This window comes from Rousettus aegyptiacus, unplaced genomic scaffold, assembly GCF_014176215.1.
Source record: "Rousettus aegyptiacus isolate mRouAeg1 unplaced genomic scaffold, mRouAeg1.p scaffold_m13_p_2, whole genome shotgun sequence".
Classification (NCBI taxonomy): Eukaryota; Metazoa; Chordata; class Mammalia; order Chiroptera; family Pteropodidae; genus Rousettus; species Rousettus aegyptiacus.
The window spans coordinates 29,798,075-29,823,460 of record NW_023416295.1 but is presented as its reverse complement, the minus strand read 5'-3'; the positions used below and the strand labels follow the sequence as shown (position 1 = coordinate 29,823,460).

Sequence of the window (25,386 nt, the reverse complement as noted above, 5' to 3'; positions counted from 1 at the left end):
TTTGATTTTTAGTGTTTTGGTAACTGTATTTCAACATCAATGATTTCCTTTCTAACCCTATATATTTTATTTTGGGGATTTAAAGACAGATTTCCAAGAAGCAGTCCTGAGCTTTCACCAGATGCCACAGAGGTCCACAGTACAGAGAAGGTTGAGAGGGCCTGAACAGGCAAAACCATAGCATCACCTACCAGAGCATTCACATCTTCAGTTTTGTGGATGAGCATCCTTATCTCCTCTGGATCACCGCTGAAGATTGCCTGGACCAGTGGTGGCTGTAAACAGGGGAGAAAAATCTGAATTAGAACTATAATTAAATATATTTGATTGCATTTAGAGACAGATGGCTATAAGATTTGCTCCCCCCAAATTATCAATTGGTAGACAAAGATGAATATGGCTCAGGCCCACCCTCACTAGAAGTCTAGTGGGGGAGATATTTGCATAAAGAAGTATATGTTATATGATTTGGGAGCCATGACAGATAGTCACATCTAACCTGGGGCTATGAATATAATATGAAAATCACCCATCGTTGAAAACTGTCCTGGATAGGCCTTTAAATTCCTCATCAAGGAAACTACCAAAACTGTGGTTTTATGCATACACTACCCTTTCATTTCCCCATCTCTCATTAGATAATGTTCCCTGCTGCTCTCAAACAATTCCATATCTAGAGGATACGAATGGCCATGTTTCTGGCCTCCTGATCACTACTTTGTTTGGAAAACACTTGAAATCATTCCCTAACGCTGCCCATAGCTTTAGCCAACAAGCACTGAGTTTTAAACGCGATTATGACCCACTGACTATTTAAAGTAAGTGGTATAACGGTGGGGTGAGGAGCGAGACAGAGGAGCATTACTGAGCACTTATTATTGAACTCACTATATGAAACAAGACCCAACACATAGTAGAAAGATTTATAAAGTGTGATGGAAAAGCAGCTGTAAGAAAAACTAGTTCTACTGGGGTGGTAGTAAGGTGAGGAGAAGAGTGTATCTAAAAAAGCTTCCCAGAAGGCACCTAAACGAATGAGTATGCATTAACAGACAAGGAAGGGCATTCTAGGCAGAGAAATCAAAGTACGCAAAGGTGTGAATATGCAAAGACCCTGATATGTTAGAAATGCTGCCATGGACCTGGTGCTGGTGATGGTAAAAGAGCTGAAGTGGTTAGTGTTGAGCTTGCCCCACGGCGTGAAGGGTCCTATTCAAAGTCAGCTCCGCCACTTGCCAGTTACATGGTGAGCCCATTCCCCATGTGTAGTCTGGTGGTGAGCATGATCTTTGCTGCCCAGCCCTTCATAGGGCTGTTATTAGGAACAAATGAGATAATTTATATAAAACCCTCTGTAACCATATAACCCTACACAAATAACATAGTTTCATTAAAAAAAAAAAAAAAAAAAAAAAGTTTAACAATGCCAATATGGAGTATTTGATGATTTTTTTTCAAACTTAAAATACCTTAGCAATTTCCCTCTTTCTCTCTTTCTCCTTCTCTCTCTCTCCCTCCCCACCCCACCTCTTTCTCACAGTTTTTGGAAATATTTTAGTCTTAGTAGGCAATTAGATAACAGCAGTTTCCCCAAATTGTCTGACTATAAGAATCACCTGAGATGCTTCTTAAAACAGTCTTCTCAGATCCCTTTCCTGGAGGTTATGATTTAGCATATCTGGGGTGTGGACCTGTGAATCTAGATTTTTTTTTTTTTTGAGAAAATTGGGAAGTTTTATATTTTTATGATACTATTAAACATATTGCCCAAAAAGGATACTGTTGAATCTAGATTTTTAATAAATTCCCACTTAATTCTTAGGAACTGGTGAACATAGGCCTAAGGTAAAATTATTAGTCTTATCCTCCCCTGTGTAATCCTTATTTTCCTATAAATTTTCTTTCCTCTTTTTTTTTACCAGTCAGTTGCCTTTCTTACACATTTCAATGGTGCTTCTGGTTAATTGGGGAGACCAGGCTCAATACTGTCCTAGGACGTAGTAAGATTTCCTGAGGAAACACTATATAAAAAATATTAAGTTGCAGATAAATATTTCAATATGCCAAGAATTCGTGCACAGTTTTCTCCTCTGCCGTAAGTTTCCAGCAGGTGAATAGATGTATCTCTTTTTTGACCCAAATACTTTCTCAACTCTACTTTCTTGCCAACTCAAAGATATTTTTTCAAATTGCCAACAATTAAGTTGCAGAAAAAAAGTCTTGAAAAGAATGCAACTTTTCTTCTGGATCAGTGTCGGTTGCTCTGCCTAAAATGATGAGATCCTTCTAAACGTTTGCTGACAACCCGCTAGGTAAGTCTCTGGGTTATCTGCCCTATGGCAAGGACTACATTTCCTGTAAAACACAGAGTCCAACACAAACTCAGGATTTCAACAAAAATATTGAATCTTGTTTATCTGTTTCATAATTCTCTATCCGTTATGCTCATGGCCAAATGCTTGTGTGCACTTTTCTGTCTTTTTGAATCTTAAGAGAAAACAAATAACAAACCCCAATAATCATAGGATGACAGGCAGAGGCAGACACTGACAAGATTCTAGTGTTAATCAACGGTGATCGATCAACAGTTGACAAGTAAAGGTTCTGAGGAGCAAACCCATCCCGGTAGTTAATGCATCACTAGTTAGTCACTTTAAAGAAACACAGCTAGGTAAGCAAAGCTTCACATCCCTCACGAGTGTAAGGAATGTGTACAGATATTCTGTTGCATTCAGTCCTCGCACTTCTCAATCCAGACAAGGGTTCTAAACTATGGCTGGAATGTTCCCAAGGAGGGCTACCCTGACAAAGCTGCCAGACAAGGATGCCAACACACACTTTCAGCAGGGAGTGGTGTGTAAAGCTCCCCAAACACCTCTAGCTCCAGTTTCTGAGACTGTTTTGAAGCGCATTGTCAATGCACGGAATTCCCAGCAGAGGATGTTGTGTACATTTGTCCAACACCTCCAGGCCTAGATCTGCTAAAAGTTGCTTGGCAGAACATTGACAATGCATAGAATTCCCAGCATCCATTGGGAGGAAGACACTGAGCTACTGTTATAACTCTTTTTATACTGCAGTCACATATATTCCTAGACACAACCACATGTACATACCTATGTTTGCACAAGTGCATACACATCTGTATCTGTACTTGTGCATTTATACACAGAGATACATGTTGATTTACATACACATCCCTCACACTCCCTGTGAAATTGAAAGGTGCCTGGTCTCCAAAGCCAAGTCTTACTAGATAGACATCTCTAGCCCCAGCTGAGCTGCCTGGTCACCGTGACATCATTGTTTCACAATCGTAAGTCCAAGCATTATGGAATTCTAAACCTGAACTTCATGGATACAAGTCTGCTTGAATGGGAGCTGTGTGTTTCCATGAATATAATTCTTGCACTAAATTACTGTGATTTGAGCAAGTTAGTATTAAAATATATATATATATATATATATTGTGGGTATATCTTTGTCTCTCCCCACTCCCAAATAAAACATACCCAGAGAGCACTTTGACATTCCCTTTTGTTGGGATTTTAATCCGATCTTGCTGTTTCATTTTTTCCTTAAGTATAAACACTTATCCTAAGAATAAATATTTGAAAAAAGATATATCTAAATACCATCTTATTACATGATTTTAAGAAAGAGGGAATATTCTAATGCCGTGACTTTGATAAGGCTTAGAAGCAAAGTCTTTCCTGAAAAAGAGCAGAGTTCTAAGCCTTGGCATGTGTGGATGTTTCTTTTCTAAGTTTCACACATTCGACACTAGCGTATACAAAATAGGAGTGTTTTGTGTGCAATACGGAACACAGTTGAATAAACTCGAATTCATGACAAGGGTCAAAGTCGTGCAAAACTAATAGTGGCAAAAAAACAAAGAGAGAGAGAAATTCCGATGCCATGAAACCCTGGTTATCATTCCCTAAAGAAATTTAAATTCTTAAGAGAGGTATGCAGTAATTTCAGCTTTAATTACTAGAATTTTCTTAGTGGGCTTAGAAACTGTAAACTGGAAATGAGTGCCATGTACTGTGGATATTGGCACAGTCCCTTTAGAAGGCAGAAGGGATCTGTCTCGTCTTTCAACATCATCCACCATTAGCACCCTACCATCAATCGTTGCCAGGAGTGTTGACAACTGCCTTCTAGAGATGACTGTCTGTCTGCCAGGCTGATGACATTCGACCTCTCCAAGACGGAAGTGCAAAGCAGAAAGGTCCCTTGAACTTGGCGGCCGTTATAAATGATACAGCTAAACTTGCTAACATTAGGAACAGAAAAGTTATCAGAAAAAAAAGACACTTTTTCTATCCACATCCCCATCAGCCAATCCAATGCAATATTTTCTTATTTTGTTCTGTTTTTGAAAACAAATTGAGAAAATACCTGATTTTCAAAAATAAGACACTAAATCAAACGTACTATATTCTTTAACCTTGAAGTAGAGTTACAATTCCACTAGGGGGAGCAAGATGGTAATTTGTTACCTGAAAGATAGGCGTAAATGTTCAGGGTGGGTAATCAAAAGAAGGTAGCTAGAGGATGCACTTTATTCAAGACATAAAAGAACTCAAGCTTTTGAGAGAGTTCTTAGTAATAAATTCATACACTATTTATATAAGAAAATTAAAAAAAAAAAACTTTCCTATTGATTCCCTGAAGGTCCAGGTTGTTAGGAAATAAGAATAAAGCTATCTAAAACCCAGATGTTATGGTATCATTTTCGTCATTGCGACACCCAATTTAATTACTCCCTCAATTCCACTTTTAAAAAGTGCTGCTAATGGCATCTGACAGTTTAACAGTAAAGCCCATCGTAGGTTCTATGAACAAGGTCTAGCTAGCGTAGAGTATCCACTCCAACCTGCAATCGGGTCGTGAGTTTCTCCTCCAAAATCCCTTAATGAAACTACTAATTTGATTTTTGTCAGAGCTGCAGGTTCTTTACTAATAAATTAGCTTTGGAAGATAAGCACAGTGTTAGAGGCTGTCACTGAGCATCTGTAACTACAGTCAATGGTAAAAGGTCCAAGAAGATGCTCCAGCCTTTCGTTACCAATTCCTGGTGTGTTGCTTGTCTTTTTCTGATTAGATTTGGTCATTAAAAACTTTAAGTCTCAAAGAAAACATCCGGTATTCTTATCAGGAGTGGGTGCTGAGAATCAATCAATGGCCAAGAGGAAAAAAAAAAAATGATATTCTGAAACATCTGTCCATACTTGAGTATTCTGAGTACGGTATGTCATTAAATAGAGCTGGGAGCATGTTATTAGTAGCTAATTGCTGATGCAGCAATACTATGGCCATATGAAACCATCAACTTATATGAACATGCTGAAACACTTCATTAGGTAACAACTGGTTTTTGTATGAGGCAGTGCTAGCATTTTTACAAAAGGATAATAAAAATTTGTTCAAGTCACTAAATCTAATGGATGAAACTTGTTAGCTCTGTTCATGTGGGTCCTGCTGTGTGATCTGCTGAATGGATGCCATTAAGTACTTCCTGAATATAGATCACTCTTTACTTGGGGAGAAGTTCACTCCATCATAGAAAGATAATAATGGTCATAAAATTAAAATCTGCTCCCCTAAAAAACTGTTCAAAATATACTGAATCCTCATAAACATTTTTTAATGCAGGACTACATATCTGACAATGTTTCCTACAAACTATGCTGCAAAGCAAATGTCTATAATGTTTCCAATTATTATTAAAAACAGAAAAAGCATAAAATTCTAAGTATCTCTGTATGCAGACATTTATTAACCTTTTACTTAAACATTACCAAAAAAAAAACTACAGTCAGAAAATGGGAAAACTAATTTATTACCTAACCTTTTCCAAAATGAAAATAACACATAGGCATTGACTACGGTTACTCAAGGACCAGTTATCCAGTTTTGGGAACATCTATATCCTTTTTTGCACCTTCCTTTCTTGAGATTCTCCTGGGCTATTTCTCTGCTCTTTAATATAGTACTAGTCATTACCACCCTCACCAGAGGATAGCTAACCCAAGAAAAAAATGAAACTCGGGCACCTCAACTTTGCTACTAGTTACTCAGAAGGGTTAGATAAAAGAAAATGATGAAGCAACAGTTTCGGTTAAGATGAAATCTAGAGGCAACTTGTTGATTTTCACAGGACTGAGATCTTTTTCTTCCACAGTAAGGGATTAACATATGGTATCAAGACCAGCCTGGGATTAACACCTAGCCACTGTTTCCTCATCTACAAAATGGGGTTATCAAAGCCTTTTCACCAAATGTGTTTACAAGATTATGTAATATATGTAGCACCCTTTTTACAAGGCTGGATGCCTAGTGGACACTCAATAAAAATAGTGATTGGTGCTGACTTTGAGCAAATAAGCCTGAAAACTTTCCCAGACAAGTGCATTTATGTCCCTCCATCATACAATAGGAAAAATAAGGGATCTAGGGAGACTTTCTAAAAAAATTACAGAGCACATAAATCAAGTTAGGATTATAACCCACTCAACGCCACCTATAAAGCAGAGAAGCCCATCATACTGGAGAGAAGCTTTTACAGGGAGGGGAGCGAAAATCAACCTGAGCCCAGTTTGGCCTTTATTACACTGAGCAACCTCAAAAACGTCACACAAACTCTCTGGACTTAGGAACTTAATTTATAAAACCAAAATAAAAGCAACTCAAATAAAATAAGATAAATAAAATAAAATAAAATGAAATAGAAAATAAATAAAATAAAATAAAATAAAATAAAATAAAATAAAATAAAATAAAATAAAATAAAAGCAACTCACCTGAATAATCCATCATCTTTCTTTAACTAATCAAAGTTTGCCACATATTAGTGTCTACTGGATCAGATATGAAATCATAATTTTACTATTTAAGGTTATCATAAATGTGTACATTGAACTTTTCCTTCACAACCTCCTGATGATCTTGAGGAGATTAATTCAATATTTGGAGTTTGGGTGTCAAATGATTTTCCTTTTGGTAGCAAATTTGAGACTAGAACTTAGTTTTCCTGATTCTCACAGTTTAGTACTTTCTCTCACATGTCATATTTATGCAATACCATGCAATAAATACAATGAATATAGAATAAATATATAAAATTCATGATCAAGAATTCAGCCTCAGTTTCAATATACTTCCTATAGAGAAATGTTATATCTTATGACTCAGTAAGGGAAAATGTCACTATATATATTATATACATTCTGTACATATGTGTATATTTATGCCATAAAGTGACTATATACATGTACATATTTCTAGACATAGTGTCAACAAAATAACTAACAATGAACAATTGTGCCAAAAGTTAGAAAACAAAGAGCTACAATCTTTCAAAATAGGGAGGCCCAGTGTGGGTTTCAGTTATCAGAAAGATGAAGAAGGTTGATGTTGAACTGGATTTTGAAGAACAATACTGGAATAAGGCTTTCCTACTGGAGAACGGTAACTGAAGAGATAGAAAAGTAAATAACTGAGTGGGGAGAGCACCAAACCAGCAGGAGGAATTTTAACCTAATTTGTGGGCAAACAGAAACTGGAATCTTGAGCAAGAACTTTTGCAAACATTTGAGCTGTCCAGGGTGTGTGCTGAGCGCTGAAGAACAAGAGAATGGAGCTAAAGAACCCAGCTGGAAGAGGATTGCCATGATCCAAGGTATCATAGGAAAGAATTTTCCAATATTCCTTTATCTCAGGCTCCCTGACTGCTACGTATAGGGTTACAGGTAGTAGAAACAACAGATACTGTTTTCAGTTCTTTGATGTTGCTCTATTCTTGGATGCAAGTTTGGCTCAGCATCTTGGCCACTCTTCCTTTCACTCTTTATGTAGAGCCCAAATCTCCTGCCCCCTGAGACACTAATGTTTCCAGGTGAAGTTAAAGTTACTTCCTTTAGTTCCTGGAACACTTCCATTTTTCCCCTGCAGAACCTCTGTGGGAGCAGGTTCTGTTTTGTCAGACTTGTCACTTGATCACTGAATTTAAACCATAGCATTTCAAAAATAGGCCACATCCATAAAGAGAAAAGCAAAGCAAACAAGGCAGACATACTTTGCCAAATGCCATATTTTCACTGGGATCTGCTGCCAGCTATCTACATCTTTTTTGCTCTGTCTAGTTTCAAATGGCTTGAGATCAAATCTAAACTTTAGCTAAGTTAATTAACTTATGTTTGGGAGTTAACTTTTAAAGAAAGTTAATTTAAGCAAGAGCACAATGAATCCAAGAGGTGAATTCATAGAGAATATTTAAATCAATGTAATTTTAGTAAAACAAAAAGAACAACAATATGCTTCTACAATAATTTCCTGTTTTGAAAAACTGTTATAGAGGTTTTATTTCCTATCTTGGTTTTGCTTGCATTCTTTGTATAACTATATCTTATAACATACGGAATTCAGGTGGTTTTAAATATGAAAGGTAATTTAATAATGTTAATCAACATAAGCCACTTTGGTGATCTTTATGGGGAAAAATAAATTATATATCCAAAAGGTGATTTTCAGGGTAATGAGTGTAATCGGTGGAATTTGTTTTTGTCTGTTCAGATATAGAATGTGGTTCTCAGCTGTAGGATGTATTGTACAAATGTGACTTTTTATTAGTGTCTGATTTGTACATCCCTATCATACTAAAAGCAAAAATAGTATTTCTAAAGAAAAAATATAATAGAAAATGATCTTTATCAGTAATATTCTCATATAGTCTAATAATAATTTTTGAGAATCTAAGAAATTGGAAGCTAAATAAAGCAACTTCAGTGTCCTTTAAAAACAACAACAAAATCAGTGTGCAGAAATAAAAGGCATTTATCAGGAAGGTAGCAGTTTCTTGCTATATTTAAGGGGGATGGAATGACTATATATGAGATACATAGATTAACTCAATCACATGAAGTAATTCATGATTTCAGCAGAAAGAACCCAGATTCTTTCAAAACACCAAGAAGCCATTTTTTTGTTCAAGTTTTTCCAAATACTATGTTTGTTTTCTTTTAAATCTCCTTCTTTCTTTCCATAGCTCTTTTTCTTCGAATTCCATATGATTTCTTTGAAAAGAGAGATAGTAGTTAAACTCTCACCACCTCTCCACAGGAAGCCAGGTGGGGGATTACGGAGACGTGCAAAACTGAGTCACCTTCCTGGCTCTGGCTGTCCAATCGAAGGCAGTGGGTTGACCAGGACCTCGTTTATTCTCTGCTTGAGAAGACTGGAGGGTCTCCTGCTGCCCGCAAAAGCAGGAAAGTCATGGGAATGAAAATACATTAGAGATTCCCTTGGGGTCATCTTCCAGGAAGCGTCTTCTCAATTTCCCCACCCAATGTCATGGTAACAGATGTCAAAAGGAAATGATAAGGCAGCAGAAAGAGAGGAGTCCAAGAGACTGAAAATCAGTAGATAACATAAAATGGGAAATTTTGCAAAAAAGAACAGTCACATCATATTTTCTTGCAGAGACACCAACCCATTCAGTTCATATTTCTTTTTTCTCTGCCAGCACCCCTTCCCAACAAGAGATTAAAAAAAATATGCTTTTTAAAAATTAATCTGGTACATTTCAGATAACAACTATTTAATACAATCCAATGAAGACTGACTAAATGTAAAAAAATTACTAAGCATAAGAAATGCAGATATTGAGATGTTGTAGTCAGTCCCTCCCTTGAGTGAGTTGCCGAAGTGTAAAAGGAAGCATATGAGTACATACACCTTAGTGTAAGCACAATACCATGGAAACACATGAAGAAGGGGGCAAGAGCACACCTGGCCTCCTGAAGCACGCAGCCTGCGATCTGAATATTGAAGACTGGAGGGATGAACGGAATGGGAAGGGAGTGCTCCTACCTCAGAACAACGTGAGCAGAAGCTGGGAAGACTGAACATGCACAAGGAACCATTTCATTTGACTGGAGCATGAGAGAAGTGGGGTAAGCTGAGGAGTAGATGGGGATCATATGATAGAAGGCTTTGAATTCCACACTAAGAAATGTAGACTCTTTTCTACAGAGCTGGGAGCCGTGCAAAGTTTTAGAGCAGAGGAGGAACCTAAGAGTTGTGCTTGAGGGCAATCGCTCTGCCAGTGGAGTGTGTGATGAACTCAAAGAAAAGACAAATGATACAAGTTAGGGGAGTGCAACAACAGTCTGGGTGAGAGGTGCTGGGACGCAGTGTCCACAGTTATGAGAAGACATATTCTTCTGGAGGCCAAGATGTGGATCTAAAATGTAAATGAACTATCCCTGCCTTTACCGCAACAAGATCTCACACGCGGATGCATGGCAGCTTACGTTCAGAAAGACTCTCATCAACTTCCTTTAAGGGATGCAGGCCTCTATGTAGCAAAGCTGTCCCAACCATCGGCAGAGGAGCACCGGAAGTTCTGCGGCATTTGCTTTACTTTTCCACTTATGCAAGGCCCTCCAGTAGCTGACTCTGTTCTGTTCAGCTCTGGGACAGGAAGTTCCTAGGACTCTGAAGTCACTCAGCATCCTGCATCTGCACAACCTGTTACTTCTCTCCCCACTGCACCACAGAAACCAAGCATTGAGGCTTTCAGTTTTAGCGCTACCTTCATAGTTTAGTTTTTGATAAAAAGAAAACATCTTCATGTCATGAGAGAAAAAAAATCTTATCTTCATGTCATAAACTGAAAAAAAACAAACAAAAAACCCTAACCAAAGTATAATGTCATCTTCATGTCCTAATTCTAAAATTTAGTCAAAGGAAAAAACTTTTTTTTGATCATGCAAAATTTGAAAACTAGTAACAAGTATTATAGGAAACGGACTTTCTAATACATGAAAGCCTCTATGCGTTTTCTCTTTTCTCTTGCCGGTTTTTAATCTCAGTAGTTCCCCTATTGTTGTAACAATACAGAGACAGATTAAGAAAAAGCAATAACTTTTCCCACCACCTCCATTAACAACCTAATGGGGATCCCTCCACATCTTTTCCATGTTCCTTCTGATATACAGAAATACGAATAAAGATATAGGTTACGTTGCTAACACAAAAGTGGGATTCTACTATTTTCCTTTCCAGCTATTTGTAAGACTATAAAATACTGAGGACAGCCCCTAGGCCAGTAGCTATAAGATTAATTCATTTCTTTTAATAACTATATAATATTCCATAATATGGATATATTGTAATATATTCAATTAGTCCCCTTTAGATGAGCATTCAAGTTACTTCTAATTTGTGCTGCAACAGACAATTCTTTATCAGTATCGAGCCTGCCCAGAGCATTTCACAGAAATGCTACCAGAACTGAAGACATTTTCTGAGCACCTATTACACGCTACTTTTATGAAATATACAAAAGAAATGTGTGACATAGTCCCTTCCTCAGAGAGTGCCAAATACAGATGCGGAAATAAACCTAACCCACACAAAACAAGTAAACTGTGATACGGGACTCAACTGTGTCCTACGGACTTCACACAAATAGATGCCAAGTTTTCCTTCAGCACAATGACAGGCCGGAGGGAGCTCAGAGGTTCTTTTAGCCCTAACATTTTAGAGGCCCTCTCTGATTTAGAAGAGGGGGCAACAAGAAGGGCTAAGAAGTTAGAGGTGTCTGTGGAGGAGGCAGGACTTGAACAAAGCTGGGGAATGGTTTAGCTCTACGAAGAAAAAAAATTGCGTTTCAGAATGACAAATAAGCCAGGGCACAGCACTGACTTTAGACACACATATGCTCAGCAGAGTGACAATAAGCAGTCCCCTCTCCAAGTCACTGCTTTTCCAAACAGCCCCTTTCATATTCCTCCCATCCCTACCCAGCCTCTGTTTAAAGACATAAAAGAATCCCAAGCTTAGCTGCCACAGAGCATTACTCTAACACTGATTTAAAATGCACTACTTCCAATAAGTCATGGGGATATAATGTATAGCACAGAGAAAATAGTCAATAGATCATAATAACTTTGTATGTGACAGATGGTAACTGAACTTATTGTGATCACTTCATAAGACATATAAATGTCGAATCACTATACTATACACTTGAAACTAATATTGTATGTCAACTACACTCGAATTTAAAAACAATAATAAAATAAAATGCACTACTTTCTGTCAGCATAAGCTTTAAAATGCATCCCAAATCTCTTCCTCCCCTCTTTCCCATGCGCGCCACCCCACCACCAACACAAACACACACACACACACACACACACACACACACACTCACACTCACACACATCACCTTGTTCCGTGCCCTTTAAACAATGACAATCATTTAAACTGTTTCTGTCCATCTGGAAAATTACACAAATAATATGGAATGACATTTAAATGACTGTGATTTAAACCAAAAAAACTGAGTTCTTTTGAGGATCAAAACTTTAAAAATGTTGGTATTGATAAATTAGCTACTACAGTGTTTGTCTTTCCCTCTATGTTGCAATGCTATGTTTGTAACTCGCCAAGTCCATTTAATCATCAAATATATTTAGTTACATGTTTTAAACTTTGTCATATTGGTAAATAAGACTGAGAGTTCAGTGTGCTTGCCAGATATGTATTATGCCTTGATACTGAATATAAGTAACTCCATGAGAAAGTTCTGAAACCTAATAAGGCATAAGTAAATTAATGTGCCTTTTATCTCAAAGACTTGAGATTTAAAAGTTGCATGTAATTTTTAACTGAGGTAGTGCGACAAGGAAGTCTATGATTCTCTCTTTTTTTTTTTTTAACTACCCAGTCTAAAATTAGCTTTCAACATATTTTTTAAACTTTAGGAAAACAAGATTTATTCCTAGGATGTGAACTTGAATGCCAAGTTGAAAGACTTAACCTTGACATTCATATTGCAGAAAATAAGAACTTTTAATGAGGAGAGGGAATTATTGAGTTTAAATAAAACAATTTTCTGTGTGTTTCTATTTAGCAGTAGAAAGAAAAAAAAAAAATCCTTGACTTCCGCTGCACCAGCCCAACCACAAATACAACTAAGATCTGACACTGGGGCTTGCTGACCATAACTGAGGGGGCTCTTTTCTTGGTGGCTCCACACCCTGTTCTCTCACCAACCTCCTCCTGCATCAGCTCTACATGATGGAAGACCCCATTAGAATTTTTACAAGTTAAATCTAGATTTGAGAATATACAGTACACACCTGTTGTCAAAACCCTTAGCAACTGTTACCCAGTCAACACATAACATTCTAGTGGTCTAAAATGCACAATATGATCATGGTTCCTTTGAGATCGCAGTCCCATTGTCCCAACCAAGGGGACTTTTGGCTGCCCTTCCTCCTCCCGGGGATAGACCTGGGCTTGGCCAACGGCCGGGCGTGCTGAGGCCTGTTCTCTCTTTTAGAGCACTCTGAGTACATTTGGCATGTGGGACCACATTTCACCTCTTGAATCATGACCAATAAAAAATGTCAAAACAAGGCCACTGAGGGAAGTGGAAAGAGATTATCTGACAAGCCAGGAGACCTGAATTTGCTCTAGCCTTGGTGAGTAGGTATTATATAACTAGGGCAAGTCACAAAGCTAGCAGAAACCTTTTTCCTCACCAGAAAAGATGGGTTCAAAACAAGCAACCCCCCAAGAATAAAAATGGCAAAACAAGATTTAATGAGGAAACAAACCACCAAGGGCTCTAGGTGATGGTAAGTAAACTCACTCTATGAGAACAGCAGGGCCACCAAGCATGTTGCCTATAGTGAGCTCTACTCACTCAGAACTCATCAGAGTATTAGGACAATCAACAGTGACTTTTTTTTTTTTTTTAGAAGACCTTCATGGCTGCAGAAGAAATTTGATTAATGGTTCATAGATGGGTTGCATATCAGAATCTCCAGGGAAATTGGGTCCCATTCCAATGAACCTTGCAGTATGTCAGAGAGAGAAATCCTAGCACAGGCGCTGGAAAAGGCTCCTCAAGCAACTTATATGTGCTCTTCAAATATACAGTGCTGAATCTGGTCCTTAATATCAACACCTTGGAAATATTATACCTTTGACCCCCATACTCCTACTTTGAGGAAGATATCCTACAGAAATAACTAGATATTCATACAATTTTTGTATAGAGATATTCATAACAACAATATTCACGATAGACAATATTAAAAAGGAACCAATGTCAAAGCTAGGGCAACTATTAAGTTATAATACATAAATCCAAAATAAATATACAAATGGCCAACAGGAACATGAAAAGATGTTCAACATCATTAGTCATTAGAGAAATGCAAATCAAAACCACAATGAGTTACCACTTAAGACAAACCAGTAAAGCTAAAACAAAACAAAAAAAAATAAGTTTTGGTGAGAATGAGAGAAACTGGAACACTGCTCATGAGAGTATAGAATGGTACAGCCATCGTGGAAAACAGTTTGGCAGCTCTCAGTAAGTTAAACACAGAATTATCATGTGACCCAGAAACTTTACTCCTAGGTATACACTCAAAAGAACTAAAAATGGGTGTTCAAACAAAAAATTGTACACAAATGTTCATAAAGCACTATTCTAACAGCCAAAAGGTGGAAACAACCCATATGTCCATCAATTGATGAACAGATAAATGTGGCCTAGCCATACAATCAAATATTATTCAGCCATAAAAAGGAATGACATATCATGATAGATGCTACAACATGGATGAACCCTGAAAACATGCTAAGTGAAGGAAGCCACAAAATTCACAAAAGGCCACATGTTGCATGATTCCACTTATATAAAATATCCAGATTAAGCAAATTCATAGAGATAATAAACAGATTAGTGGTTGTCAGGGATTGGAAGAATGGATTAGGAAGTGATTGCTTAATGGATATAGGGTTTCCTTCTGGGGTGACAAAATTTTCTGGAATTAGACTGTGGAGATGGCTACACAACATTGTAAATGTACTAGCTTCCACTGAACTGCATACCATTTTAAAATGATTAAAACAATAAATTTCATGCTATGTGTATTTTACCACAATAAAAAGTTACAATACACAAAACAGAATACTTTAGTTAAGAAAACTGATCTTTCGAGGGAATTTAATGAGATGTGGAATATGTGGAAAAAGCAGTCTATGAAACTACTTACAGTATGATCTCAGCTTCGTAATATATAAATAAGCACAGAAAAACAAGAACTGGAAGAAAATTTATAAAAATGCTAACTAAATATGTATGGACAGATACATTTTCTGTTATATTTTTCTGTAATTTCCCAAATTTTCTATAATACTGGTTTTTATCATTCAATATTATTTTTATAATCATGAAAAAACTTTTTTAAATGCTAAGACTACTTGACACTTTGGAGGACAGATAGGAAAAGATAACAAAAATAATAGAAGATCTAAAGAAACATGTGACATAATGACTTCGACGGAGGGGGCTAGACAATATTATGGAGTGGTTCGACGAACGATCTACAAATTTGTGTAACAACCTGGAGAATTTATGTTTTGTCCCAAACTGAAATTGTAAATCCAGATCTTCTGAGTTTTCAAGAGACGCCAGAGCTTCAGACTTTTCAGTAAAATGCCATGATTTTTAAATGCTGGCAACTCACTCAATATTTTTCAAACACCACAGGCCAAACAAAACACATCTGTGGACCGGATGTAGCCCACAGGCGCCAGTTAGCAAACTCTAGTTTATAGTAACAGGAATGTTTAGGCTGGAAAAGAAAAACCTTTGAAGGGACATAGTAGTAACTTCAAATACCTAACAAAATGGCTATGTGGAAGATGGTATGGACTTAATCCATGTGTCTCTAGAAGGCAGAACCTGAACTAAAGGCTGGGTTTCTAATTATTAAAGCATCTGTCCAACAATAAACAGGGGACTTCAAAATGCACTGAGCTGCCTGAGATGTTCCAGAAGAGGCTATATAAATAAGATTCCTGCTTTGGGTCAGAGTTGGACTAGGTTAGGAGTTCCCAGTCACAGATAAGCATTAGAAAGTCAAAAGAAATACAAATTACTTGGACCCATCCCAGAACCACGGGGCGGAGCCCAGGAATGTACTTTTAAAAGGTATCTCAGCTGCCAGGCAGATGATTTGGAACCACTGTACAGAACTTCTGTCTCTGGTGCCAGAATTTTATTATTCTAATCCATGGTGTGACCTAGCTGGCAGGTAAGGGGAGATCAAAGAAAGAAAAATTTACTAAAGCTCATTATAGAACAGGCACTGCGTGAAACGCTTTCCTTATGTCAACTCACTGAATTTTTACAACAACCACGTGAGGTCTGAGGCGATGCCCACCACCCCAGGGGAGTTTGAGTATGCATGCCCCAAGCTCACTGCCAGTCATTCAGATCTTTCTGGCTCCAAGTCACATGCTAGTTCAACTACACCACATTGTCCTCTTCTCACCCATTCAACAAACATTTCTCAAGTGCCTTTGAGGAGCCAGGCAATGCACTAGGTGCATTTGGGAATGATTAAGACAGTTCTCAGCCTCAAGAAGCTTTGGAATCTAGCGAAAAGCAGAAAAGTAAGCAATTTATCATAGTGAAAACTAGGAGGTCACACAGCCTTGTGTTACCCAGGAAGCTTCCATAAGGGGGTAAAATCACAGCCAGGGCCCTAAAGTGATGAGGGAAAAGGAGCTCCAGGCTGAAGATGCGGCATCTACGAGGCCCAGAGGCCAGAGGGAATCTGGCAAGTGTGGGGAAATGAGAGCAGATTCAGGGTGGCTGGAGCATCGCCTGCGAGGATAGTGGCAAGATATAGGGCTGGCAAGGTGGGCAGGGTCCCCAAGACCTCATGTGCCACACGAAGACTCTGTAAATACCTTAGGAAATACTACCATAGTAAATACTATTACAAAGCCCTGGCAAGGCACCAGTCATTCTGCTAGGGCTAGACATACAAACATAGGAAAAAACAAGCATGGTCTTTGCTGCATGGAGTTCACCCTCTGCTAGGCAATAGATGTCTGTGGAATCAACGCCTAATGCTTTGAAAAATATTAATGGCATACGAAAAGCGAACTGGTTGATTATGTTATCAATAATAACATAGTAGGTAAAGCACTTAAGGAGGTTGGCTCCTCCCTCCTTCTGCATCAATTCTGATAGAGTCATTAAGATTAATCTATAAAGTTATAGCCTAATAAGACCAGTACTCCGCAGAATTATACTCCTAATATTCTTATGTAAGACTGCAAATCAGGCAGACTGCTCTAAGTGTATTTCATTCATGAGAAGATGAATTTACCTACATTTTAATTCATCATTCCTCAAATGGAAATGATTGATTTCAAAAAATAAGGATGGACTATTAAACTAATTAAATTAGAGTAATTATTAAAAACTTACTAAATGTGGCCTCGCACTAAATTAAATGAAAACTCTTCTTGGGGACAGTTCTAGGTGCTTTGAGGAAAAGTTTGGATTTATCCAAAAACTGACCACAGAATCAGCAACCAGAGAATCACAACTCAGAGGGCAGGTCGCAGGTATCCGAAGGGTCTCCCCACTCAGGGCCTTGCAAGAGGTCTGGAGGGGTCCCTGCATTCTGATGCGCTGTCTCCGGAAGACCACACTATTCTGTTTCCTGAACTACTCCACTCAGGTCTCAGCCCCAGGTCACTGGTGAGACCAGGACATTCTTACCAGAGCCCTTGTAGTTTAAGTCACAGTCACAACATTCTTTTCATTCCTTTACTTGACCTCAGTGTAAGAATCACCCCCAATAAACAGCTGTGTCTGTGGCTAGACATGAAGTGGCTTCTCTTTTGTAGGTGATTTTATTTTTTGTGACCTCGCAGATGACTCCTCTGATTTTTATCATTCTAGCATCTCGATGGCCAGTAAGAAGGAAAAAAAGAACGTTAGAAAATGAAATTGTTCCCTCCCTTTCTGTCTTTCACTTGAAATACGACTTACAACAGCTCAGGTAATTAATTACCACTGATATCAAGTGGCAGAGAAAGACTCTCCTAGTTTCTTCTTTCTCTGTGGTACTCTTCCAGGGGTTTGTTACACACCTCTCCATGGTCCACCAGCAAAGGTGAGCATACCCCATAAATTGTTAGTTATGAGTCAAAATCTGCTCTTCCGAAAAAGAAAAAAAGGATCTCCTATATGATCGAATCATCCTAACCTTTACATTTAGCAAATCAGAGAAAACAGAAAGGAAAAAGAAGCATACGTTCCCTGGGTACTTATGAGTCAACCTCCAAACAAGATCAGCTTATAAAAAATGTATCACATTCCTAAAAGTAAAATTTTAAAATCTTCCTCCCTCTATACAGTAAAGAAAGAAAATGTGATGCCAAATGGTGATGGGGGCCTTGATTGGTATGATCAGGTTACGGTTTTATAATAGTCTTGGATAGTAATGTTGAACTTTTAAGAATTGCTCTCCTCAAACTTTCTAAACACATATATTTTACTGTGGATGCTCAAAGAGCTGCTCAAGATTTGTTAAGTATTTTAAATATTTTCTCTCTAAGTAACTGTACAAAAGATTCTCAAAACCAAGGTGCAACCTAAACCTACCCACAAGTAACCTGGTGAAGAACACGCAGTGCAAGTAATAACCTACACACACACCCAAAGGCCAGAGCCAGACGGAGGTCAGAGAGAAGAGCTGGCTGGTCTCTCCTATTTCTCAGAAAAACTTATATGATTACCCACCCCTCTTCTCCCCCAATTCTGGGAAGGGTGTGGAGAATGGGGTCTAAACTAAACTTCCAACACGAGCTATTAGCCCTTCCACTTTCCATTAGAGATGAGTGGGCAAAGCTAAGCCATGTCACAAACCAGGTGTCTATTTTTCAAGAACAGCTTTAATTTAAATGCTTTCAAAAGTTTTCTAATGTAACTTTGGAAAAAAAATAACCCCAAATCCCACATAAGTGACCTATTTTCTCAAGGCTGTTTGTGGGCCTCTCTCAGAACAAAGTGTGATTCATCCATTAAGCTATCTGAAAAATAGGCATGTATAATAAAGGCAAAGTGGATACAACAGCCAATACTATTAGAGGCAGCTCTTTGTTTTGCACTACTCAAGTGATTCATGAATGTAATTCATTTCTTTGCCTAGAGTTCACATGCTCATGGCTCTTCAGAGATGAAAAAACAAAATGTTCTGAGGAGTTTCTTCGAATGGACCAAATCCTGATGCTGTTTATAAATCTTGGGATCTAACACCCTGACTTCATAACAACTCTTAATTACCGATGTCAGTGGACATCAAGAATAGAATATGAAATTTACAGAAAACCAAAGAAAAGTTTTAGTTGGTGTCATGCTCCAGCCCTGCTAAATCATTTACCAGAGTAAACCTGGCCGGAAAACACCTTCTCTGATTCCCTAACTGCTCTCAAGTGGGAGAGCAAATAGAGAAATGATGAAATGACTAGTGGCTAGAGAGTTAGAGAAAGTCATGACGAATGTGTAGTCATGAGCTTCCACTTCCCCTCCTGTGCCTCTAGCAGACATCACTAATCAAGCACGATACTCTTTTTGATCTCACACAGACACCGCCTCAGAATCCTTTTTTAACACACAAGGATTTCAGGCAGCAATTACTGATCAATAACGGTTAGCCTATTTACCACTCTAAGAGAAACCTAGATGATCTATCGGTTATATACAAAGATTAAAAAGTTGATCAATTTTTTTATTTAACGACTTTAATTTATGTTCCTCTAAGAACTGAAATAGTTTATGTAAAATGCCATTAAAAGCTAGAAAGGGTTAAGAGCTAAAACAGTTGCTTCTGATTTCTATAAGATGGACAGATAAGCACGCCGCCTCAGCACACAGCAGAAGATTGCCTTATGAATCAGAACAAAGAATCGGCACAAGGGTTTAGTCTAAGAGTGAGTGAAAACAGAACTGCAGCTAGAAGGTGAGGGCTGCTGGAGAGAGAGGGGTACTTTGGGGTCTCACTCAGGGGAATATGGGCAAAGCACAAAACTTCTCAGAAACTGGGAACTCACTCCTACTACCTAAGAAACTTCTCTTAGAAACATAAACACCCTTGTATTAGTTTCCTCTTTAGGCCGAGATTATCTTTAGATTATCTTTGAGCAAGTGAGAAGATTATCATTCAGTCACACCTTACAGAGAATTCATTTATTTCAGTGTTTTTTTCTTGACTCCTAAAAAAAGATGAGCAGCAAGGTCGGGAAGCACGGATAGGTATTTTCAACAGAGACAAGGTAAGAAAAAAAAAATGTGATATAGAACCTCCCAAGAAGGGCCTCCCTGGGTCCAACAGTAGGCTTGGAAGATATGAGGAGCATTTATTGGGTTGCTACTACATGCCAAGCACTTTTCATACAACATCTTGCTTCCTGCTCACCACCAACAGTGAGTTATTAGCATCATCTTTTTATAGATAAGAAAAATGAGAGTCAGTAATAGTAAGTGACCCGACCAACGGTATAGAGCTGGTGAGGGGCTGAAGCCAGATCCAGATCCAGATCTGTCAGGTTCCAAAACTCATGCCCTTCCCACTCCACTGAGCTGGCTCCTTTGTGAAGGCATCACGGACAAACTTGGCACATTCAAAATTTTTCCTTAGAGCTAATGCCTGTGTTACTCCATCACCTTCTTCCAGGGATTAGGAGGGAAGCAAATTCTCCTCTTGCAAGACAGGCCTTAAGACAGAGAAAGATCACCACATTGCTGGAACATCCTGTCTTTGGTGAGATTAAGGGGGCTGAGGACCATGGACTGGAATGGTATGTGTCAACTTCCTTCAGCTCAGATGCCATTCCTCCCTTCTTTTGAAGCAGCTTCAAAAGAAGTCAGAAAGAGAAGCTAAGTACAGCCTCAGCTCCATGAAGTGGTGAGAGAAAGGCTCGAAGGACAAATGTTCTCCTGTAGCCTTTGCTGGAGGCTTCGGTGAAGCAGAAAGTATCCAGGGCAGACTCTGCTCTGGCCAGTGTTGTAGCCCATCAGCTAATCCTGTCCTGTTCCATCAGTGGGGTTCACCCAGACTACAATCTCTCATGTTACATAGATTCCATTGTGCACCTGTGTGCCAAGAGAGGGTAACAAGCCAAGTAGACCCCACACCCCTTCTCTAAGCACATTTTGCCCACTCCGATGCCATAAAGCAGGGCAAAGTCACCCTCCACACACTCCTTGGTCCTGCACTATTCACTCTCAGTATTCTGAGGGACCAGGCTCAAGGAAAGCCATAAGCAACATCAGCAGTATTTGTGGAACAGGCGGGCATGCAGAAGGGGTGGCATGCAGAGCAGAGCACCTTCGGTTCGAGAGATAACACATGGGATAATTCAGGGGGAGTGGGAAGCATGGAGGGAAGGCAACCAACATGTATTGCATGTTTCCCACATATTTCGAATAACTTAACCAAGGAATCAGGATTCCGCGAGCCTTGTTTAATCTCGTCCTCCAAAGTACTTGTAACAAAAGATGAAAGTGAGTGTATTCCCCTGAGTGTCTGCTCAAAAATAATTTTTTAACTTAAAATTCATGTAAATTTTGCAGTTTATGCCTTAAGATACCCATGTTTGTTTCGATGTAAAAATAAAGTTTTTCATTGACTGACAAAAAAATTAACTGTCTAGGAAGATAAATCACATTAATCCTGTGAATTACGTAGACCTGGCAGACCCTGGGTATGCCAACCTGAGGAACACAGGAATCTTGGACCAAGTCAGGGCTATACAGTCCTGCTGCCCACCCACCACTAGATTCTCTTCTTCTACCAACTCTGGAGGTTCCAAGTGCTCATTCAAAAATGTAGGAGGTCATAAAGCATACCGCAGATAAGAGGAATAGTGAAAAATAGCAAATAGGAAAGGATACAACACAAGAAAGTTCCATGAAAGGTCAACAGATTGAAACCAAAAGAGCCAAAGGAGCATATACAACTGGGTATCCAATCACTTTGCCATCTCCTCCAGGTCTGTGATCAACAGGAGTGATGAAGGATTAGTAATCAAAAGTAAACTCTCATGTGTAGTAATTACTATGTTAAATATATATCTTTCTCTCCCTACCCCCACTTCTCTGTCATACACACATGTCCCCCATGAATATTGGGGGGGAAGGGAGGAGAGAAGATATCACAGGCATGCAGATCCTGAGAATGAGGAATTGGAGTAAGGAGGTGCTGGTGTTGGTAGATACAGAAGATACCAGAGATGAGTCAGTGTTAGAGCCGAGAGTTTGAAACCAGGTAGATGGTGATCCAGTGAGACGATGCTGACATCAGATAGGAAAGTCACTGGCCTCTGAGCCTGGTTTTTATAAGCCAGTAGATGTGTGAGCTTAGATAATGGATAGTTTCAAAGAAATCATTTGCATCATACAGTCCCAAAACAAGAACCATTTTCTGCACCAAATATTTGAGTCCCCATAGATTTAATGACTATCTAGTCGGTCCACTGTTGCCTAGGCAAAGGCAAATTCTCAGGGACCTACCAAGACCACAGTTCTAGAAGGGTGGGGATTGGGCCTACCATAGTCTCCACTGTATCCCTAACTCCTAGCACATAGTAGGCCCTCAGTAAATACATGTTTATTGCATGTAGGAAAGGGAACATTACAGTATTATTATAGAATAGTTTGAAAATGATACATTCATTCGCACTGTCTCTTCAACCCTGCTTTTATGGTGTGTGTTAACCAATAAGGTTAGGGTCTCAAAGAACTTTTACATGTTCTACATCATAGCAACTGCTGTCTGGGAAGAAAGCATCACACATGCTTTTGCTCAAAAGAATTCAATAACACCCACTACGGGGGATGGAGCAGAGACGTTCACGCATTTGTGTATGCACGCCCACCATCCCACTCGATGACCTCACACCCCAGGGTGAGAGAGAGCAGAGAAAGAAATGTCATGTCATAGTTCCTTCAGGCAGTCTCATTCCAGCTAGCTTCTCACAGTGTGAACTTATCACAGAGTTGAGTGAGACTCTAGTGTTTAAAGAAACACATTTTTCATACAAGTCAGCCCCTAAACACAAGCCAATTGCTTATCTGGTACTCAAAAAAGCAGCAATCAGTTCCAACTCTGCAGGCAACACTGGCTGTGTTAGCCTCAAAGACAGAGGGTAGGCCTCCTAGATGGAGCCTTCCAAAGGGTTCTCAAGGGTAATATTAACCCTGCATGACTTCAGCCTCATACACAGACTTAAAAATAACCATTAAATGATCTGCACCCCTCAAACACAATCTGGCACATCACCCTAAATGAGATTAGGTTGAACAAGGAATACCCTCCAAAGGAGAGGATTGTACATCTGCTCTACAAGTGGTCTATAAAAGTGTCTATAATATAGACAATATTATTTTTGGCATAGATTAGGATTCAGCATATCTTCTTCCAACCAGCTTTCTGGGTTTTCTAAGATGAACCAAAATAATATCTGTGTGGTGATGATTATTCCACAAAAAGCCTACTTGGAATTTTTCTGCATTTCTTCTAATTGTCTTCAACACACATCATTTCAAGACCTCTATTAAATATATTAAACACATTTAACCTTAGCTAAAATAAATCCAGCTAATTAAACAGTATAAAGAACACCTCATTAGCAGAGCACTGGCAAATATTTCTCTATTCCAGCTAAGCAAGGCTTATTATACACTTGAACACTGTGTAGTCTTATTATGCCACAATTATCAGCCTTATATGCTAAGCCTAAGCATAAAACTGCTATTGAGCAAATAAAGAATTGGGCCTGTACATTGCTAAGCTCTTAGCAGCTTGTTCATAGAATCTCTAAATGGCCAGTTTAAAGCTTGTGCAAGTTTTCATAAACAAGATAATTCTAACACTTTTAATGATCTGCTTTATTAGACCTTTTGAGTAAACAAGTTTAGAACTCTTCATTCCTTGTTAGAAAAATTCATATCTAAACCATAGTCACGTTAAGAGATTAAATATTTGTATCTTTGGGAGTATAGAATCTTTTCTAAAATATATTTTAGGTTTTTTTAATGCTACGTGGATTTTAAGATCACTTTAAAAGCAATTAAGTCACTCCAGGGGACAAAAAGTCAGAGAATAAGATCAGGTTTGCAGTTGAAGGGTTCATTCAAATAAACTATACCTATCCTCACATTTTTTTATCCCCATAATTATTGTGGGAAATTATCCTAAGGAAACAATCAGGGATGAGCACAAAAATTTATATTCAAGATGTTTATTGGAGTCCTGTTTATTATAGAAAATAATGAAATAAAATGGCATATCCGAACAGTAGAATATTATGCAGCCATTAAAAATAACATTTCAAAACGTTTTTAAAGAATTGGAGAAATATTTGTTATACAATATTGAGTGGAGGGGCAGACAATATCTGAGACCTGGCACATGGCAGACATGCAAAAAGAATTTTGCCACATTAAGTAACATACACAACAACATAGCAAGTCTGTATTTTAAATACATGTACACATGCTTCAATAAGTAAGCATAAAGAGAAGATTAAGAGCAAAAATATCAAGTCAACAGTATTTATCTCAGTGATTAGAATATAAGTGAATTATGTTCCTCTTTTTTTCTTTTTCTCATGTGCATATTCCAAATTTTGTAGTCAATGTCCATCACTGATATAGCTGAGAGAAAAAAGAAACATGATAAAAACTAAATGCAAAAACAAATGTCTAAAAATTGCATTTAAAACGGAGTTTGTTTTTTGTTTGTTTTTGTTTTTTAAGTAACTAGAAGCCCAGTAACATCAATTGTTACAGCAGAAGCAAAGCCTCGGACCAGAGGGTCACAAATGCTTCTTCTGGACGAATGCTCAAAGTCAGGCCAAACTGGAATTCAGGGACTGGAAGAAACAAGTTTATAGCTCATCTTTAGTTTTACATCGAAATTTTCTATGTGGGGATGACATATTAAATCTAAGCAAAAATGTGCTAGTTTATTTTATTCTGTTCACCAAAAAAAAAATTAAGAAGTAAATAGGCAGCCGCAATTTTTTCAGCTGAAGCCTTTTCTTGCCTTTGGTAGAGAAAAAGCTATTTTGTGTGGCATTGGCTAGGCTACAGAAACCCCAGCAAGGTTCTGGCAGCATGACTCTCCTGGTGCAGAGCTTAGCCAGCACTAATACCTCAGTTTAACACTTGAAATGCTTAAGTACAAGTGAATCCCTAGTTTCCAACTTAAGCCAACCCTAAAACCATAGATAAGGAAAAATTTCCCAATTTTTGATGCCCCCGAATGGATTCAAAGGATTGAAATAAACATTTCTATACCCTGTTAATGAGAAAGAAATGCATTCTTGATTGACAAAGCACCTGAAAAAAAAATCTGGTACTTTAAAAGATATAGATACAAAAGATATATTTATATATCTTATATATAGGTATAAAAAATGATAAAGCCCTATCACCAAATAGCCATTTAATTAAAGTATGTGTCTAAAAATAAATCCTAC

The 25,386-nt window shown here is 38.3% G+C and overlaps 1 protein-coding gene across 11 annotated transcripts in view; it reads right to left on the bottom strand.

The window, feature by feature from the left end:
• Positions 1 to 25,386, bottom strand: part of ANKRD44 (ankyrin repeat domain 44) — a 274,950-nt gene that overhangs the window by 172,963 nt on the left and 76,601 nt on the right. For all 11 annotated transcript variants that reach the window (XM_036236647.1, XM_036236653.1, XM_036236648.1 and 8 more), the window contains exon 2: positions 192 to 275. In XM_036236647.1, the coding sequence (XP_036092540.1) occupies positions 192 to 275 (84 nt within the window). The remainder of the gene's footprint in view (positions 1 to 191; positions 276 to 25,386) is intronic.